This window comes from Kogia breviceps, chromosome 15 (assembly GCF_026419965.1).
Source record: "Kogia breviceps isolate mKogBre1 chromosome 15, mKogBre1 haplotype 1, whole genome shotgun sequence".
In the NCBI taxonomy this organism is placed as follows: domain Eukaryota; kingdom Metazoa; phylum Chordata; class Mammalia; order Artiodactyla; family Physeteridae; genus Kogia; species Kogia breviceps.
The window spans coordinates 26,483,887-26,505,670 of NC_081324.1; the positions used below are offsets into that span (position 1 = coordinate 26,483,887).

A 21,784-nucleotide genomic window follows, 5' to 3' on the forward strand; every position below is an offset into this window, starting at 1 on the left:
CAGAGTGTAGCATTACTGGAGGCATGGCAAAGCTGGAGGGGAGCTACCTAGAATCGGGCATCTGATGTGATTGGATTGGGGAACGTATCTGGGTTTCTCTGATTGTCTTGAGTTGGGAGAGGGGGCAGATCAGGAAAGCTGGCAGTCATTCCCCACATCCTGACCATCAGGGGCCCACTGCTGGTGAGGCTGCAGTCTGGCTGCCTGGGATGGCTGCTGCTGCAGAGGTGGTGGGTCAGAGTTCTGTTATCATCTCTGGTCTAGCCAGTGTCTGTTTGTATCTTCAGTCTCTCACAATCTTTACTGCTATACTTTGACCCTAATCTCCACCCCGACCCCAGATTCCTGGAATTTCTCAGATTAATTATCCCACTCCTACATTCCACCTTATTTTATAGACACACGCAGACACAGTTGCTGGTGGGAAAGATAGATACCTCCTTTCTGGTAGTATCTAAATTCCAAAAATGTTGCATGAAAGTCACACCATATTGTAAATGCTTCGAGGCACCTTGTTAAAGAATTTTGGTTTTCCAAATTAAGATTTATTCTTTGAAGAGAGCCATCATTTCTTTTTTTTTTTTTTTTTTTGCGGTACGCGGGCCTCTCACTGTTGTGGCCTCTCCCGCCGCTGAGCACTAGCTCCGGACGCGCAGGCTCAGCGGCCATGGCTCACGGGCCCAGCGGCTCCGCGGTATGTGGGATCCTCCCGGACCGGGGCACGAACCCGTGTCCCGTGCATCGGCAGGCGGACTCTCAACCACTGCGCCACCAGGGAAGCCCGCCATCATTTCTTAATTATTCTGGAGGGCAAGCTCAGGGCTCTTACCCAAGACATATTTTGCTTCGTTGCATTTGCAAGTGGCCCGAAGTTTGGCCTGTGTCTTGGAATCCTCGTTATAGGGGTCAGCATCTTGACTCAGGGACTTGGATTGTAAGACCCACTGAGCTTGTGTCATGCACACAGCTTAGTGGTGTGCAAGGGAGCCTTTCCCAAGAAATGGCGTGTGACCAGAATGGAGGCAGAAACGTGCATGTGTCACACAGAAAGCATTGTGTAGGTTTGCCTGCTGCAGTGCCCCTGTTGTAAAATGCTATACCCAGAGACCAAATTTGATAGCAGTTCCCTCAACCCCACTCCCCAGCTAAAGTCCCCAACTTGTCACCTTGCCACTTTGGGGGAAACGGTTCTGGTAAATTAATTCACAGTGAGATGGTCGTGAATGGATGTGGCATTCAAAAAAATGATGCCCTCAGAAGGTAATGCTTAAACCCAAGGAATGACTGTCTAACAGTGGAATTTGAGACAATTAGTTTCTAATGGATGTAGGGGCTATTTTTAGACAAATAGATGTTGTTTTTCTCTAGAGGGAAGTAAGTAACTGTAAGGAATCATTCCTAGGCCCAGTGGAGACCCCATGAACTGGGAAATTCTTTGGTCTGGAAGCAAACCAGATTCTCAGAGTTCTGTTGGGTTTGCCCTTCTCGATGGCCCCCTGGCTTCCACTAACCCTTAGTGCAAAGAAGATGAGAAGAGACTCAGCTCAAAAGAACGCAAACGGAGGGCAGAGCCCAGATGGCTTTCCAGTTGCCGTTTCAGGAGGCATTTGGGAGCCACCAGAGACGGTGGCCTGGGCTTAGCTTGTAATAGCTTGTAAGTTTTGAATCTTTCCTTCATATCTTTCTCACTTAGATCTCACACTGCCTGGTTAGTGATAAAGCCCTGAGAATGGAAAGGGCCCATCTTTGGGGACTTCATGGGCTGGGGAGCTGGTGGGGAGGCTCCTGGAGTTGGTCAGGCTTGGAGGGAGGTCTCAGGGCTGAGTGGGAAAGGTGGTAGTCTGAGAGAAGAGGCAAGCGGGCTGAGTTCCAGGGATGGGTGCCTTTAAAAGATCAGGCAGTTGGAAAGTCCTAGCACCCACTGCTGGGTGACCCCTCTTGACACATCATCTTCAACTCAGAGGCTGCCCTTTAAAAGGACACTGGAAGATTCGAACATGTGCTGGGCCTGATCACGGCATTTGAGGATGGTAGAGATTTAGGATCTGATCTACTCTCAAACCAGGGCAAGGATGCTCATGGGACATGGATGCAGACGGGTTGATGCAGCTCCCTGCTGGGCAGCAAGTTCAATGATCTTATTGGTCCCTGAGGAGCCTGGTTCAGAGGAGCCAGGGCCTGTGGGCTCTACCTTTTACCCCTCAGTGACATCAGCACCTGTGGACACCTACACCACCTACACCTACTACTCACCAATGCCTGGAGTTCTCTCTGTGCTGGGTCTCTCATCTGCCCCCCTACAGTCCCGAAGTGCACAGTCTTGCCACTTGGGTCTGTATTCGTTTCCCGAGGTTATGATAAAAATTTACCAGAAACCTAGTGGCTTAAAACAATGCAAACTTATTCTCTAACATTGTGCTGATGAGCACTTCGGGCCTGGAGAAGAGAGGTCTGGTGGCTACTGCAAGGGCCTGGGGAGGGGAGACAGTAGAGGCACTGAACTTGGCCAAACTGTTGACAATTAAACAATTGGCTCCTGGGGCAGAGCTGGGGTCGACTTATTAAGGGTTGGCCAATGCTGTCTTTAGAGGGACAGAGCTGCCCCCAGGTGCTGTGGGATGGAGCATGGACTAGATGGCCACTGGTACTGGAAAGAGTTGGGTCTAACATGAAGCTACGTGAGCCTCTGATCCCAGCCAGCTCCGGGAGGCCCAGCCCTGCCTCTAAGGTGCACAGAGGCAAAGTGCCTGAGCAGCTGCCCCAGGGAGGCTGGCTTTGAACCCCATAACCTTCTTCCCTATCTTCCAGCCACCCCCTCCCCAGGCTCCCTACCCATAAATCTTCCCCAGCTTCTTAACACTGTCTAAAACTTTTCCATTAAATACTGGCCCTTCCAGCCTAAGTCTTCCGGTTTGGTTAGCCTTAGGCTGTCCTCCGTCACAGAGACTGGTGAGTGAGTGGGCGCTGGGCCCTTTCCCAAGGACAGCCTGTGATGGGGTGGAGAACAAAAGGAAGGGCTAACAGGAAGGGAGTGAGGGGCAACTAAAGCTGCTGAGCTCCTTCAGGTGGATGAGCAGGGCAAAACCCGGGCCACTTCAGCAGCCCCGTCCTTCTGAACCAGAGGCAAGGGGACCTGACTCAGAGGCTGACCACTTCTCCAGCGGGGGCCCCTCAACGTGGCGGCTCTCCCTCGCGTCAACTGGGATGTCTTGAGGGGCTGTGGAACAGCAGGAAAAATGTGGCTGGTGAGCTGTGGAGGAATGAAAGGCCAATGAGGGGCTTTCCTTTCGGATGCAGGCCTTTTACCCTGAGGAGAGGGGTCTATCGAGGTGTAATCGGGGTTTAGCCTTTAATGGAGGGTGAGGGGGGCAACTGTAACCCAGTCTTCGGTTTTCTAAAAAAAAAAGCTTATTTCTCTCTCCCTTTTTCCTTACACCTGCCCCACCATAACATCTCCATAAAAGGGAGATATTTGGCTAAATTCAAAGGGCGAAAATTAAAAAAAAAAATACAAAGCACAGATTTCTAAAGTTCCTTTGTTCTGAAAAATTATACACCTGGCAAGAGTAAGGAATCAATGAGTTGAAAGATTATTTGAGAGAATCTCCACTACGTGAGATGAGCTTGACAGGGGAATTTGTGAGCACCGTCTTCCAGTTCCCACGTGACCAGAGGGACAGACAGTTCAAACTAGAGCAGGAGGGATTTAGGGCAGACTTCTGGGAGAGTGTTTTTACTTCTAATAATCATAAAGTGCACATAAGCAAGTTTTCAAAGGGATTAGGCCTCTGTTCCACTGCTGTCCTGAAGACGAGGGGTAGTTAGTTCTCAGTCTGCAGCATTTGCAGTCCCAGCTCCCACTGGCTGTGGCCTCTGTTTTTAAAAGTATGTTTTGGGGGCTTCCCTGGTGGCGCAGTGGTTGAGAGTCCGCCTGCCGATGCAGGGAACACGGGTTCGTGCCCTGGTCCGGGAAGATCCCACGTGCCGCGGAGTGGCTGGGCCTGTGAGCCATGGCCGCTGAGCCTGCGCGTCCAGAGCCTGTGCTCCCCAACGGGAGAGGCCACAGCAGTGAGAGGCCCACGTACCACAAAAATTTAAATAAATAAATAAATAAATAAATAAATAAAAGTATGTTTTGTTCAGGGAAGCATAAAATTGCCATGCAGTGTCATATCTTCAGTGATACCTGCGTTACCCCCAGGGGCTTATCAGCAGCAGAATCTGGAATCAGTGAGCAGTCAAGCAATGTCAGCACTGGAGGTCACATTTTGCATGTAGCACTGTGGGAAGAGCAGTAAGAAATAAAGATAGAGCGTCTCTGAGATGATGTGGTCATTCGGTAGAAAAATAGTAATAGCAACTGTCGCTGCCAGCACGACTGAGGGCTCGAATTCAGGCGGCAAGGGGATGAGGAAAAAGTTTAAGAGGAAAGAGTGAGGACGGGAGGGACACCAGGAGCCATTGCAAACAAGTGTCAATTTTATTGTTTATATGCACAGCTTTTATAAAATGCAGTTACAGGGAGTTCAGGGAGTTAAAGCATACTAGGTTCTGTTTAAGATTAGGTTAGTTTCTTTCTCGTGGGAACAGTTTGTCCTTCATCCTGCTAGCTTCTTGATAACAATATTTCTACCGTCTGTGTTTGCACCCAAAGTTTCTGCTATGACTGGGCATATTGTTCTTGACCTTGTGATAAACATTAGCAAAAAGGGGGGTTTTCATCTGTCCATAATGAGCTTCATTTGCACCTGTCATGCACTGATCACCTCGGGGGGAAACGTGGGTTGGAGAAGTCCCAAGAGCGTTGGCTCAACCTTACTGAGGCATGCATGAATGCCTGCCTCTATTTTGGGAGCCTGTGCTCGATTGGTCATTTTCCTCCAGGCCAAATACCCCTAACGGGCATGGCGCTCTCCACAGCAACAAAAGCAATGTTAACTGCCATTTTACAGTTATTAGTAGTATTACCCAACCTAGGGCCACTGCCTTCAGTTATGCATATTCTGTACAGAAAAATGTGAACAGCACTACCTAGAGTTGTGCAGTGCACAACTTGGCCCACCATCCGTGGCAGCCATGTCACTCATAGAGTCTCATTTAAAGTTTTGCAGGTATGGAATTCTTTTCACATTTTAAGTTGATTTCACATCCATTTGGTCCTCATGACAGTTTTATGAGATTGCCGGGCCAGTGTTATTTTCCCTGGACTACAGGTGAGGAAACCAAGTCCCAGAGAGGAGCTGGGACTGTTCCATGTGGTTAGCAGAATGAGATTAGGACCCAGAACTGGTACCTCTTGATTCAGGACCATATCTACCAGCAACTCACTTAACCCAGTCTTTTGCGAACACATCTGGGGTGCAAGAGACAGGCTAGTGGGGAGTCACTGGGAGCTGAGAGGCCTCTTCTTGTCTCCTTACCCTGAGTCTGGTCTGTGGCACGGCCTTGCCCTCTCACCACGGCCAGCCCCCCTTCTTCACGCCCCTCCCCTCCACCCCCAGATTTGAACGGGAGCAGAACGACACCTTCCTCATGGAGATTCTGGACATCGCCCCGTTCACCAAGATGCGGATCCGAATTGATGGCCTGGGCAGCCGGCCCGAGTGGTTCCTGGAGCGGGTAACATGGCTGGACCCTCACCCTCCCTCCCACCCGCTGCCCACCCCTTCTTCCTGCTCCTTTGGGCTGTCAGTGGGCCTCGTTACAGTGCAAATGTCACCTTAAAGGGTTGTCATGCGGACCCGGCCCAGATAATCAATCCGCCCTTTGGTGTGAATTGATCAGAGGACGTAGTTTTATTTTTTTGAGTCTAGTCAAAACTGGATCAGCTGCCAGGGAATACAGCCTGCCCTGCCAGTGCAGTGTGGACAGAGACAGGGTGTGGGCTTCCTGGAGGAAGCACATTGGGAGGGGTGAGAGGGAAGCAGCAGGAACTGGGGCGGCAAGCCTGCAGACGGCAAGGAGGCTTCCGGTGCCCCTGTGATCACGGCTAGCTGGCTGCCTCTTCTTCCTTCTTGGGCCAGTGCTACCTTCTGAGTCATCTTCTCATCCCTCTTCCATCAAAGGCCATCTGTCCCAAGTCCCCTCAGGCTCTGCCCCCCTGTCCAGCCTTCAGCAGATAACAGTATGGTGCTCCCACCAAGGACAGTCTGGCGAACTTGGGTACACGGTTCCAGGGGTCTATGGCTGACAGTGGTTTGGTTGGTCTGTTTTTCTGTCATTCATTCAGCAAACATTTCTCACGCACAGTGACGGGCACCTCTCGGAAATATATTTAGACGAATTGCCCATTTCCACCTCCCCAAGTGAGGTTAGTCATGGCAGGGGCTTCAGACCCTGTGCCAGGCCCGCGGGGCAGGGTCTTTTCCTGGAGAGGACCCTTTCCTCATGCCTCGAGTCTAAATCAGAAGAACTTGTCTCAGGCCTGGGATCATGGGTCCCGAGGGTTCGGATGAGGGGGCTGCATAGCGGGTGGGCAGCTGGCAGAGGTGAGGGAGGTATACCCACACTGGCCCCTCTCCCCCAGATCCTCCTGAAGAACATGAACACTGGAGACCTGACCATGTTCTACTACGGAGACTGGCTGTCTCAGCGGAAGGGCAAGAAGACCCTGGTGTGTGAGATGTGTGCCGTCATTGACGGGGAGGAGATGATCGAGTCGACTTCCTATACCGTCTCAGTGAAGACCAGTGACATCCTGGGTGAGTCAGTGGGTCCCTCGCTTCTCCTATACCCACCTGCCACTAACCCTGCCCCTCCTTAAATTCTGGCTCAGGTCCTGGGCTCAGGTCAAGACATTTTTCTCTGGATGGTCTTCCGAAAGTCAGGCCAGCTCCTTTCCAGTGTGCCACCTTCTACGCGAACAAAATATTCCTCCCAGTGACTGACTTGGCTCTGTCCTTCCTGCCTCAGGGAGGTGAGGGAGAACATTATCAGGCCGCATCATCAGCACTTTTGAAAACGGTGCAGGAGCTTGGCTCAGAGGCCCTCTGTCCTCCTGCTGCCTCCTGACACCCCTCACCCAGGTGCCATGCATCTTGGATGCCCTTGGGTTCCTTCCCACATCCCTGTGCTTGGCCGCCATCTGCTGTGTGCCAGCTTTGGCCTGGGGTCTTAGGATGGGATAAGTCCCTGAGCCCGTGTGTGACTGACATTCGAGTGCAGCAACGACAGTGAGGCCGTGACAGAAGTTGGCACAGGTGCTGGGAACCCAGAGGAGGGCACCTTACCTAGCCTAAGACGGGAGGCAAGGGTCATAGAGAGCTTCCCAGAGGTGGTGTGGCCCAGAAACACAAACAGAAGCCGGTGAGGCAGAGGAGGGGCCTTCCAAGCAAAAGTACGAGCATGCTCAAAGTACGAGCATGCAGCTGAGAGGAAAGCAATGCCTCCTGCCTCCCCTCCCCTATACCAAGCCTGTTCCCCAACAGCTGGTGCAAGGAATCTGGCAAACTCACTCACACTACTTATAAATGGCTAGTGAGAGAGCCCCTTGTTGGTCCTGGTAGCTTACATTTTCAACAGAGAAGCATTCAGCCAAAGAAATGAAGCATCTCCGGCATACGTGATGGGTCAGGACAGCTGGCAAAGTTTTTTTTGGCACCTCCCTGCTTCCTTTCCTCCTCAGAGTGAAGCCTTCGCTGTCTTTGCTTAAAGTTCCAAATGTTCACGGTTTTCGAGTCCCACATCCCTTCATGATGTGCTCTCAGAAAACAATAACTTCATTTGTAACCACAGGGTGTGTGTCAGAAAATCTTCAAGGAGTGACCTCTCCCAGAAGCCTTTTCTTTTCAACTGGGGTCAATACCTCTATTTGGCTGAAGCAAATGATGTGAAGCTCTAGTGTAGAATGTCAACCAGAGGCAGATTTGGGAACAAGGAACTTTCACATTGTACAGGAGGGAGTTTATTTCTAAACTGTAAAGCCAGTCTACATGGCACATGTTTAACTATGGCTGTATGTTCCCCAAACTAGATGAGTTCTTGTATCAAACCATTGACACTTGCTAACCAGGATCCCAGTTAGCCCAACAGCATTTACAAGCCACAGAGGTGAGATGAAGGATAGAGTTGTAGACCTGGGAGCCCTATGACACTGACCAGGCCCTTTCTGACCTCACCCCTGGCCTCGATGACTCTGAACTTGCCCATGTGCCCCCCTGGCTCCTCCCAGGATCCCGAGAGTGAGGCCAGAACAAGAGAGCTATGATTCACAAAGTCCAGCACCCAGAGCCCTTGTCTTGTGCACCCCAGGAGCGGGCACTGATGCCAATGTGTTCATCATCATCTTTGGGGAGAATGGGGACAGCGGGACCCTGGCCCTGAAGCAGTCTGCCAACTGGAACAAGTTCGAGCGGAACAGCACCGACACATTCAACTTTTCCGACATGCTGAGCCTGGGCCACCTCTGCAAGCTGAGGGTCTGGCACGACAACAAAGGTAGCTCAGGCTCAAGGTCAGGGTGGGAGGGAGGGCAGGCCTCAGCTCTCCACCTGAGCCCCACCCCGTCTCCCGGGCAGCACGTGGACCCTTCTACCCCAGGGTGACAGGGAACCGAAAGCAGTTGATTGCCACCATTATTTTTTCATTTATTTATTCATTTATTTATTTTTGGCTGCGTTGGGTCTTTGTCGCTGAGCGCAGGCTTTCTCTAGTTGTGGCGAGTAGGGGCTACTCTTCATTTTAGTGCGCAGGCTTCTCATTGCGGTGGCTTATCTTGTTGCGGAGCACAGGCTCTAGGCACACGGGCTCAGTAGCTGTGGCTTGCAGGCTCTAGAGCGCCGGATCAGTAGTTGTGGCGCACGGGCTTAGTTGCTCCGCGGCATATGGGATCTTCCTGGACCGGGGCTTGAACCCGTTTCCCCTGCACTGACAGGCTGATTCTTAACCACTGCGCCACCAGGGAGGCCCGATTGCCACCATTTTAACTGTTCCATCAGTTAGAACAGCCAATGTTTCTGGGCAAATTTTAGTTCCTCCTGCTCCCTCCTGCCCCCTGGGGTGTTGAGTAGCTCTTAATTTTCTGTTATGTTGGGGCATTAATTCTACTTAGTTCAGATATAAAAATTAAGAAAAGAAGGGCTACATCACCAAATTCACTTCCCATGGATTTTCTATGAAGGATTATGCTTGTTTATTTATAATAGCTAGTCAAAAATTAGTCAAATTCACTTATAAATATGAATGAGGGGATAGAATATAAGCCAAGCAAGAAATTTATTTTTAACTTCAAAATACCTAAGGAATACTTTGTCATATCTGTAATTGTGCTGAAGTTCATGTTCGGTGTTTTTTCATTATTCTTTTGTTGTCTTCAGGCCACTCAGAACATTTTTTCTGGCTTTGGGTCTTTACGTTATGCATTATATAATTAGAAAAGAGTTGTTAAATACTAAATTTCACCTCCTTGAAACACATTACTTTCTTAATTTATGTGTCCTAACTCACCCTCTTGTCTTCCATTGAAACTGGCCTCAACAAAGCTATTCACTCAAATCCTTCTCCAGTCTTTCCTGAGTTTCCCCCATGAGCGGCCCAGAGGTGTCCTGGGTTTTGCATTTGTCCTTACTTCTTCCAAATCCTGACAGAGGACCAATATGTCTGTCATGGTATCTGATGAAGCCCAACTTGGTAGCTTTAACATGGGTTAAACAGTAAAATTTTTTCAATAACATGGTATAAGCTCTGATTCAGCACAGAGAAAGTACTCAGTCTTCAGAGCAATAATCTAATGAAGATTTGCACAGCCCTCAGTTTTCAAATCTCAGTGTACCCATTCAGTCATTCACTGAGCGAACATTTACAGCATTCACTATGGGCCTCGTGCTCTGTTATATAGGAAAGATACAAACATTTGACCCTTGCAACAATCTTGTGAACTCCTGCAATAAAAGCACTGAATTATCTCTTTTTTCTACAACCAAGGAATATTGAGGCCCTGTGAAGTTTGAACAACTTACTCAGAATCACACAGCAAGAAAGAGACACAGCCAAAACTCAAATCCAGGTCTTCTGATGCCTGTTCTGGGATACCAGCCCATCCTGCCAGTTCCATTCTGCACCCTCACCAGCCACTGTGCCAACAGGTCAAAAAAGAAGATGAGGAGATGAGGACAGCTTCTTCTACCTCTCTTCACTATGTCCCCCATACATGTTTATTTTCAGGGTATAGGGGGAGGATGACTTCTCCAGAAAAGTGGAAGGGGGTGCTTATTCCTCTCCTGTTCATTCAGTGTCATTATAAGTCTATGGAAAGAAACATACTTGCAGAATATTCTCAAAATGTCCCTAATGAATCTCTACTCTTTCCCAATAAGGAAACAACACAAAGATCCCTGAATTCTTTCTCACTCTCTCATCATCCATTATGATTGTTTTAGAACTAGTAGAAGGTTGGCCGGTGGTCAAAAGTCTGGCTTAACAACAAGAGCCAAATTATTAAGATCGTCTCCTGCCCCAGACAGTTCATAAGATCAAGATGAGCCGCCGCCCATGACACTCTACAAATGCATCACTCAGTCAAGACAATCACTTCAGTGTTTGAACAAGATGCCAGGGGCTCAGTAAAACCACTGAGCCCCACTGTGTGTGTCACTACAAGCCTAATTAGAGTGTTTTGACAGGCCAGATTGATGCGAGTGGGTGGAGATCGGGTTTGTCTACCCTAATATCCATGCATACAATTTCCTGTTGCAGTGTCCACGCCAGAGGCAAACCATAGTTTAGGAAGTATATTCCTGGGAAGTGTGCCCCTGTCCTAATCAGAAAGAAGCACATTTTATCTCTGGACTGCCAACACACCCTGGCAATGCATTACTGTTGAGAGCAGGGGCCATGGCTCATTCATATTTGTTTCCATAACTGCCTACAAAGGTGCCTGTGGCACAGTGGAGACTCACGGAAGCTTAGCTTAGTTGAGACTCCACCCCCTCCCCCACTCCCAGGAGACAGCTGAGAAATACCAGGGCCTTTCATTCTGTTCTTCCACAGCCCCTACCTCAGAAGCAACAGAGAAGCAAAGGGACAAGAACGTTGAGAAGGAAGAAATATTATCCCCAACCAGTCTGAACAATCCCCTTAGGGTTCAACCACATGATGGGATCAGAGGTCAAGGGGCTCCCTGATCACCTCCTGGTCAGATCAGAGAACTGGGCAGGGAAGAACTTCATGTAGACCATGATGACCTCCATCCCTTTTCCAAGAAGGGAAGACAGTGTCAGGGTCATTTTTAATATGAAGGTTTCACTCACAGGGCTGTGAGGGTGGAGGGCATGACCAGAAAGACTGAGGATGCCCGTGTTAAAGACCACAGTTCTGGGTAAACGCGCTATAGCCTTTGGAGCTGTGTAGCTGTCCAGGGTGCTGACTTCTCTCTGGCTTCTCTCAATTCTGGACTCTGCCACGTGTTTCTAGGGTTCCCACCTTTGAGGCTGACTATTTTCAGCCTGGACTGTTATAGACTTCCCTCAGCTTGCCAAAATGGTTCAACTTACCATACATCTCATCCTCCATTCACAGCAATAAAAGGCAGATAATTGCTGATCCAAGATCAGAGTTCATCTCCGCTTCCTGCCTTCAAAGGCTGCGATCCTCAACTCCATCTTATGTAACTCCACCTGACTAAATATCTGAAGCCCTACTGGTTCTTTGTTCCTTGGATGACTTCTCCTGTTGCTACCACACCTTCAAAGACTGCCTTCTCCTTCCATCCCCATCTGTTTCTCATCACAGACTTTCCAGAGTCCTCTTAGGCATTCCTGCTCCATGTGGTATCCCTCCTTCCAAACTATCTAGGAAAGCAAAGGCACACATATTTGAGAAAAATGTTCCAGAAAGTCAAGCAGTAACATTCCAGGAGTCAGGGATAGTGTTTGCCTGTAGTGATGCCTATGTTTCCCCCTTTCTTGTTTTTCTCCTCCTATCTGACATGTCCTCTTCCCAGACAACATGAGCCTTTCAGTTCCTCTATTACTGAAGTCCTAATGACTCCTAACAAGTCTTAACAAGCTTTTATATTGATTTCAGTCAATAAATCAAATATAACCAATTCTCATTATCCACAATAGTTTTGAACTCTAAAGTTGCTGCAAACCCTGAACCACTGCTCCTAGGGAAAATACAAGGTTAGGTTCCTGCAGGCCTCTGGTCACAGCATTTTCATCAACCAGTCAATACATAACTTTGTTTTATGTGTGTTCCTGTTTAAAGACACCTCATCTAATATATATTCTTGATTTATTAATATTTTTAAACATCTTTATTGGAGTATAATTGCTTTACAATGATGTGTTAGTTTCTGCTTTATAACAAAGTGAATCAGCTATACATATACATATGTTCCCATATCTCTTCCCTCTTGCATCTCCCTCCCTCCCACCCTCCCTATGCCACCCCTCTAGGTGGTCACAAACCACCTAGCTGATCTCCCTGTGCTATGCGGCTGCTTCCCACTAGCTATCTATTTTACATTTGATAGTGTACATATGTCCATGCCACTCTCTCACTTTGTCACAGCTTACACTTCCCCCTCCCCATATCCTCAAGTCCATGCTCTAGTAGGTCTGCGTCTTTATTCCCATCTTACCCCTAGGTTCTTCATGACATTTTATTTCTTAGATTCCATATATTTGTATTAGCGTACGGTATTTGTTTTTCTCCTTCTGACTTACTTCACTCTGTATGACAGACTCCAGGTCTATCCACCTCATTAAAAATAACTCAGTTTCATTTCTTTTTATGGCTGAGTAATATTCCATTGTATATATGTGCCACATCTTCTTTATCCATTCATCTGTTGATGGACACTTAGGTTGCTTCCATGTCCTGGCTATTGTAAATAGAGCTGCAATGAACATTTTGGTACATGACTCTTTTTGAATTATGGTTTTCTCAGGGTATATATGCCCAGTAGTGAGATTGCTGGGTCCTATGGTAGTTCTATTTGTAGTTTTTTAAGGAACCTCCATACTGTTCTCCATAGTGGCTGTATCAATTTACATTCCCACCAACAGTGCAAGAGTGTTCCCTTTTCTCCACACCCTCTCCAGCATTTATTGTTTCTAGATTTTTTTGATGATGGCCATTCTGACTGGTGTGAGATGATATCTCATTGTAGTTTTGATTTGCATTTCTCTAATGATTAATGATGTTGAGCATTCTTTCATGTGTTTGTTGGCAATCTGTATATCTTCTTTGGAGAAATGTCTATTTAGGTCTTCTGCACATTTTTGGATTGGGTTGTTTGTTTTTTTGTTATTGAGCTGCATGTGCTGCTTGTAAATTTTGGAGATTAACCCTTTGTCAGTTGCTTCATTTGCAACTATTTTCTCCCATTCTGAGGGTTGTCTTTTGGTCTTGTTTATGGTTCACTTTGCTGTGCAAAAGCTTTTAAGTTTCATTAGGTCTCATTTGTTTATTTTTGTTTTTATTTCCATTTTTCTAGGAGTTCTTTTTTTTAACATCTTTATTGGAGTATAATTGCTTTACAATGGTGTCTTAGTTTCTGCTTTACAACAAAGTGAATCAGTTATACATATACATATGTTCCCATATCTCTTCCCTCTTGCATCTCCCTCCCTCCCACCCTCCCTATCCCACCCCCTAGGTGGTCACAAGCCACCTAGCTGATCTCCCTGTGCCATGCGACAGCTTCTCTAGGAGTTCTTGATTTATTAACAGTGAACTCATGGTCACCAATACTATAACTCATGCCTAAAGGAACATTAGGTGACAAATCTATTTTCTCTGTAAGGCACATCACAGCCTTGTTGCACTTAGAAACACTAGACAGCTCTCTAGCACTATGCTTAGGGGGCATTTAAAGCAGCAAAATTACCAACAAAAAGCATAAAAATGTAAAAAGAAAAAACCACAGCACTAACTAGACCACACAAAGGACACTTATTCATAGTGTGAGACCTGAAACAAGGAGGCAGAGCACTGTCTTGTTTAACCTCAGCTGGGAACATGTGCATCAGACAGCTCAACTTTTTTGCGCCTCTGCACATGTCCATGAATAACTGTGAAAGCACTGTGAGTATTGACTTTAGGGTTACAAATAAATTTTAGCAAGCAGGTTAATTTGTAAATATGGATAATACACAAATAATAAGGTTCAACTGGATCTATCTTTGAAAGGTGATATTTAAGCTAAGCCCTGAAGTATTGATAGGAATAGACATTTGGTGAGGTGTGGTGTTTACCAAAAATGAAGTATATTTGAGGCAGAGTGAATAGAAAACATAAAAGCCCTGAAATATAAAAAATATTGATATGTTCCAGATGAAAGAAGAGTTCAGAATGACTACAAGATAGGGAACGGGGTTAGGAGCTAGAAAGTAGACTGGAATCAGGCTGTGCAAGGTATTATAAGCCATGTCAAGGATTGGGTCTTTATCCTAATTGTCCTGAGAAGCCATCAGAGGATCTCAGAACAGTAGTCACATGGGGAAGATTATCATAGTATCTGTGGGGGATAGGTTAAATGGAAAAGAAAACAAACTTCTGGGCTTCCCTGGTGGCGCAGTGGTTGAGAGTCCACCTGCCGATGCAGGAGACGTGGGTTCGTGCCCCGGTCCGGGAAGATCCCACATGCCGAGGAGCGGCTGGGCCCGTGAGCCATGGCCGCTGAGCCTGCGCGTCCGGAGCCTGTGCTCCGCGGCGGGAGAGGCCGCAGCAGTGAGAGGCCCACGTACCAAAAAAAAAAAAAGAAAAAAAGAAAAAAGAAAAGAAAAGAAAACGAACTTCAAAAGACTGGCTAAGAGATGATGGGAGATAATGAATGATGCTTTGCACAATGATGGGGAATGGAGAAAATGTAGAAAGATTTGAGAAATATTTAAGGCAGAAAGCTTATTAAAGGTTTGGCTGAGAAGGAAAGTTGAGCAAGAATGGTGAGGATGCTTGAGGAGTTTCTTCATCTTGATATGTTTAAGTTAAAGGTCTGGAAGACATCTAAGAGGGGATAGCTAGTAACAGTGGGGTCTGGAGCTCAGGAGGAAAACTAGTTGGGAGATATTGATCTGAGATATTGATCTAAGAGTTGTTAGTGCAGAGACATTACTGAAGCCATGAGAGTGATAAGAGCATTTGTGGAGGAAGTGCAGCTTGAGAAAAACAAAAGTGGCCGAGAGCAGCTTCCTGAGAATTCTAACCTTTGAGGTTAGATCATAGAAGGGAAGGAAGAGGAGAAGGAGGAAGAAAAGAGGAGGAAAATGGATTGCCTCCACATTTTTTACTTCCAAAGGGGAATGTGTCTGGGGCACTATGTCATGCTGAGGATCGCTCACTGGCCATGAAATCCCAAGAAGTGGTGTGTTGGTTCATCCTGGGCATAAATTTAATAAAGGAAATATGAAACCACGTTTGTTTTCAAATAGAAAAGCAATTTAAATTCTTTAAAATGTCTATTTCTCCCTAGCAAATTCCCAGAATCCCTTGATGAGAAATATTTTTATGCAGACAAACATTTAAATCACTGTAACAATGGAAAAGGGGGGGAACATAGAGAGCCTTCTGTCATTTATGGATTCATGTTTATAAGACAAAAATGTTCGTCATTGCCTCCTAAGTACTCCTCCCCCCCCCCATACACACACACACAAATTGTCAGGGAAACTTTCTCACCTAGCTTCACCCTCTCTGTTTTCTTGTCCTTTTTGTAATGTGGAATTGCCTTTTTAATCCTGACTGTTCCAGTCCATCCAGTGAATGTTGTGGTACGTATGAAGTTGCAACAATGAGAAATCTGTAAGATGAACTTCCATTAAAAAGGTTTTCTCTTCTCTTCACTCTCTTCTCTTTCCTAGCTCTCTGAACTTCGAGGCCAGCCCTTGTTTAAATTTTATGTGGCATGAAATAACTTACATCTTTGGCCAAGCTAACAGTTATTCATAAACAGATACCTAAGAGATGAGTTTTCACCTGAAATTCTCTTCCCCTGATAAATTCTAATGCATCCTTCAAACTCCAGATTAACTACCACTTTTTACATGAAATGAAATTAGATGCTCCTTACTCGATACTCCAAAACTGTTCTGTTTATATCTCTATTCATAGTGCTTACTGTGCTGAATTGTAATTGTCTTGCCAATTACAACTGGCAGATTTTGAGTCTCTAAACACTAGGTCTCTAACTTGTTTGATTCAACTTTGAATTCTCACTGCCTTGCACTTAGTAGCTATTTAATAATTATGTGAACAAATGACTAAATTCATGTCAAACATCAGCTTGTAGCACCTTCTTAAGCCTAAATGGATGACTCCAAATGCCATCCTTTTCTGGACTCCCAGGGAAATCTCTTTCTCCTCTCTAAGTGTTTGAGAAGCCTCCAGATGTAACACATCCTATCAGACACTCCTTCAAAGCATTTGTAATTCTCCAAAGGCAGATTTAGTGGGTCGAATGTTTCCCCTGAATTCTTGGCCACCTAGAACCTCAGAATGTGACCTTAATTGCAAATAGGGCCTTTATTAGTTAAGGATTTTGAGATGAAATCATCCTGGATTTAAATCCAATGACTTCTGTCCCTATAAGAAGATGAGAGGACACAAAGAGACATATGGAGAAGAAGTCCATGTGAAGATAAAGGCAGAGACTGGAAATAGAGAACACAGCTCAAAGACATTGAATGCCAGGGATTGCCAGGAGCTACCCCGAGCTAGGAAGAGGCCAGGAGCATTCTTTCTTGGAGTCTTCAGAAGGATCATGGCCCCACTGACACCTTGTTTTCAGACTTGTAGCCTCCAGGGAGGTGAGAGAATAAGTTTCTTTTTTTTTTTAAGCCACCAAGTTTGTGGTAACTTGTTACAGCAGCCCTAAGAATTGAACACAGTAAGGAAGAGGCCCTTCCAGGGAATAGTGTAGACTTCCTGAGGGCTCCAATTCAATCACCTCTCTGCAGCAAAATATCTGCCTCAGGATTTGCTGCGGGATAGAAAAATATTCAATGTCATTGGGCCAAGATAAAATGCACCAAATCAGAGTGAAGTCCCATCAGAGAGCCTGAAGTCAGCAAGGTTAAACTGCAGCAGCTTAAAGTACAGTGAGGTGGTCCAGAGCTATAATTCTCAAGGTGGTGTCAAGTTGGGATCTGCTTGACAAACTCATTGCTCTTAATTTTTGCAGCTGGGGTCTCCATAGCCCTGCAGGCAGTTCAGTGCTAACTGGGGCTCAGAAACCAACTATTCTTCTAAGCAGGAAAAAGAGAAAGGATCTAGAACCAAAAAGCATCAGACTAGCTTCTGTTTCTACTATGTGCTTGACATTTAATTCCAGCCCCTGAGACTTCTGCCTTGTGACCTAACTCCAAACATTCACCCTGCCATGATTACATCTCCCTGTTTATGATTAACAAACTCTCTTATGTACTAACCTCCTCACTGTAAGTTCTTCCTATTGCCTTACCTTACTTAAACCGTCCCCCAGAATAGTCATTATATTTGTAACTACATGCTTAGTCTCTGTCTCCCTTACTTATCAGCTCCATGAGTACCATTGTCATATTCATTGCTCTTTCCCTAATGCCTATCACACTGCCTGTAATATAGTAGGAACTTAATACAGAATTTATTTATACCTCTGTTTCAGTCCCTCTGATCATTCCTGTCTTTTTATGCCTCCACCACAGGGAGCCCACATTTCTCCCAAATCAGAATTTTTCCTTGTGTCTTAGTACTTTCAAAAATTGAGTACTGGCCATGAACCTCAGGGTCATCACTAGGTCCTCTAATAATGGCTGTCCCCACTCCTTAGAGACTATGCACATATCTAGACTTTCTCAGTTTTCTCAAGAAAAAACACCTGCATTTTTCTTCTATGCAGAAACTCTGCATTCAAATCTGTCTCATCACTGTCAAAACCTTGAAAGAGAAAGGAGGCAGTTCAGCACCTTGGACAGCTCTAAGCCATCCTAACGATTGTTTCCTGCTACTACTTTGGCTCTTCAAAGAACTTGATGCCTCCCTTGGATAGCCCAAGACTGATTGCCTTTGGCCCCATAATGGCTCTTGAACTTAAAGAAATCCCAGGTCATTGATGTTAACCTCTTCCCTTTGTAAGCAGAGAAGTGGCCTTCTCCTCTCCAACCAGACTTTGGATCTGAAAGCGATCCTGTCATCGGCAGGGAAAGAAAGATTTTTGTGTCTTCACTGAGCCCAAGTGGTTGGGATACTAGGGTCAGGAGAGGAACAAGGTTCTGTGCCAACTTCTTCTTTATAGTAGCTTTCTCTTCCAGAGATGAAAGTTTAAATATTAACATAAGTCAAGACAGCTAGATATGTATAATGAACTTCCACATACCCATCACATGGATTCAACACATGATTTGTCATACCTGCTTTACCCTTTTAACAGTTTTCTTCTTTTTTGGCTTCTTTTTGGTTGCTGAAAGATATAAAATCAAATCCTAAACCTCATGTAATTTCGCCCAAACATATTTAGTATGCTTCTCTTTTAAAAGTAGATATTTTCTCAATGCCATTATCACACTTAACAATGATTTACTTATGTCATCCAATTTCCACTCCATATGCAAATTTCCTTAATAACATAAAAAATGTCTTTGTACTTTCGGTTTTCTGTGAATCAGGATGCAAACAAGGTCCACACAGAATATTTAGTTGTTGCTTCTTTAGCCCCCTTTAATGAAGAGCCATACCTAATCCCTTTATTTTTTCATGCCATTGACTGTTGAAGGAAATGGGTCCAATGATCTATAAAATTTCCACACTCCAGACCTGCCTGTTTGCTTCTTCTCGGTATCATTGTTTCCATATTCCCCGTATTTCCTACAATCTGGAGGTCAGCTCTAAAGGCTTGATTAGCTTCAGGTTCAAGATTCTTTGGCAAGAATGCCTTATAGGCGGTATCAAGGCTACTTTAAAATTGGACTTGTGTCCTTCATATTACATCGCAGCTGTCTCAGTCTTACTGAGGCTCACATCTAATGGTGGATCCAGGGGTTGTCTACTTGATTCCTCCATTGTAAAGTTCCCCCCATCACTCTTCATCTAATGGCTTCTCCCAGTGATGATCAATTAGGGTTACAAATGATTTCCTAATTGTTATTTCTTATCCATTTATTAGCTAGAATTCTTCTGTAAAAAATTGTCCCTCAGGCTATTTGATTACCATGAAATATAGTTCATAGATGAAAATCAAGATAAATGATTAATTTTTCCCCTTAATTCCAATCACCCAGATAGCTTTTACAACACTGAACAAATTATAACAGTGTTTATTTTCTAATTCATCTTGTTCTTCTTGCTTACTTCCTCTGAAAACTCTGATGAAATGAAGAATTTTTTAATCACAGAATGAATTTATATATTTTCTTTTGAATAATATAAATTCATAGAAATATAAAGCACCACAGAAATCACATATTTTAACCCAGTCACATGGCTTAAGTAAGGAAACTGAGGCATGGAGATATTGTTAATACGTTCAGTATGGTAGGTATGCTGAGAATGCAGTCCAGATTTGCCAAATCCATGTGTGTCATTCTGGTCATCCTAGTTTGGATGATGTACATGTGAAAGTGTTTGTGGAAGAATAATAGCTAGATTCTTGTATTCTTTAATAGCTAGGACTGTGATGGTTCCATAACTCATTTCAAACCATCTATTTATCTTGTTTAAGAAATTTTGTTTACCCACATGGACCTTAGCTTGACAAAAAAAACACAACAAACCTGAGAGTTCACTATAGAAAGTAAATATAATTTATCAATTCTATGTGTATTGAGAATTAAGTCAATATCCCTGTGATGCAATCAAGAAGTCATAAGACATGATTCCCATACCTTAAAATCTAACTGGAGAAGTCAGACATACAACATAAAATCACCATAAAAGAGTTAGTTCATGTTCTTGATCTCAATAGCAAAGATTTCTCAAGCCATCTGTGTTCATAGCCAAGTGAGTGGACAGATGATGGATGCTATGGGACTGGGGAGTTTGGAGGGTTTCATGGAGGAGGTGGGGCCTAAGTTGTCCAGAGGATAGGTGGGAATTTAGGGCAGGGAAATAGCTTTGAACCTTAATGAAGAGGAAGGAAATGCTAAAGTGGTGCTGAATAAATCTATCTAACTAGGGTGGAGGATTTGCATTAGGGGTCTTCCTTATTGAGGTAAGGAATGAAGTGTATGGAGACAGGGTGAAGAAAGCCCTACATATGAAAACACAGAACTGGGCCCTTTTTTCCCATCAGGCATGGAAGGCCACTGAGGTATCGCAGGTAGTAGATGGCATGATGAAATCCAGGAAGCATGTAGCAGTCAGTCTCGCTCCCATTCAGAATCTGCCCTCTCTTGGCTGGAAAGATTGGGACCCCATGCTCATTCTGTTTTTAAGCTTTTTTCTTATAGTAAACCTTAGGACATTTGGGATAAAATAATCAATTCTACTAGGGCAGGTCACTGCTCCCTGGTGGGGCTTTGAGTTATTTTCCCCCTCCACTCACAGAATGTTACCACCAGTGTCCTTCTTCCTTGTTCTTCCCTATTCACTAATAGTGCACACTCATGCATTCAATAAACATTTGTTGAATAATGTGCTAAGCATTGCTCTAGGCACTAAAATATAGTGGTGGATATATCAGGCAAGACCCCTGCTTTCATGGGGCTTACAACCTAGTAAAAGACAGACAATATATAGACAATGTGCAAGGAAATAAAAACAAAATAATTTCAGATTGTGAAATGGGTATATGTTGATGTGATGGCAAGTAATTGAGGATGAGGAAACCTCTGCAAATAGTGTGGTTAGGAAAGGTCTTCCCAAAGACAGGACATTTGATCTGACGCCTCAGTGATGAAACACTATGGGCATTCAGAGCCTGGGGTATATTGTTCCAGGCAGACAAAAACGTATATGCAAAGTTTCCAAGGCAAGACTGGATTTCATATATTAAGGTACTAAAAGGCCAGTGTAAGTGAAATATAGTAAGTAAAATTGCAAGTAGTGTGAAATTAAATCAGAATGGAAAGGGACAAAGTCATGTCGATTCTTAGTGTTGTTGGTGAGCTGTTTGTATTTTATTCTGAGAGTGCTGGGAAGCCACTGAAGGGCTTTCTATGGAGAAGTCACGAAATCCGATTTATGATTTTAAAAGATCACTATGATGCATGTAGAAGGATAGTAATTATACCATTGCATATAGAACTCAGTCTGGTTAAACCAGCAACTAATTATCCATCAATAAGAACAAAGTAGAAAATGTCTTTTGTGTGCATACAATGGAATACCATGCAACTGTGAAAAAGAACGGGCAGATATTTATGTACTGATATAGATTGTGAGTGAAAAGGTAAGATGTCAGGCAGTGTGGGGTGTTTGCTATATTTGTGTAAAAAAATAAAGTAGAACTCTAAAAGAGGAGACTTTGTAAAGAAATGGATTCTCTAATGGTGCGATTCAGATGGTTCCCTATTGGTCAATGGTGGAGACCATCCAGGTAGTGCTGGCCACACAACTAGCCATGCTATAACTGTGGGTCTGTCAACTTCTCTGGTGCCTTCCCCAGCAGAACCCAGCCACATGGCATCAGCCTGCCCAGGGCTGCCTGTTCCCATGTTTGATAGGTTATTCGTCTAGAAAGTTGTTGTAGGATCCCTGTTAATCACATCCAACATTTCCAAAACAAGGCAACTAAATAAGCAGTGAGCATGAAGCTGAGAATGAAGCTTCTTTATGGTTGGGGTTAGCCTGCTATTTACCATGGAAGAAGTTTCTTTGCAGAATCAAACTTGAAAAGAGAACGGCGGATGGGTTGAGACAATGCCATGCT

At 45.0% G+C, this 21,784-nt stretch overlaps 1 protein-coding gene across 1 annotated transcript in view; it reads left to right on the top strand.

The window, feature by feature from the left end:
- Positions 1 to 21,784, top strand: part of LOC131742774 (lipoxygenase homology domain-containing protein 1) — a 94,753-nt gene that overhangs the window by 56,514 nt on the left and 16,455 nt on the right. Inside the window, exons 13-15 of the mRNA XM_067016124.1 lie at positions 5,502 to 5,619; positions 6,527 to 6,701; positions 8,251 to 8,436. Of these exons, the coding sequence (XP_066872225.1) occupies positions 5,502 to 5,619; positions 6,527 to 6,701; positions 8,251 to 8,436 (479 nt within the window). The remainder of the gene's footprint in view (positions 1 to 5,501; positions 5,620 to 6,526; positions 6,702 to 8,250; positions 8,437 to 21,784) is intronic.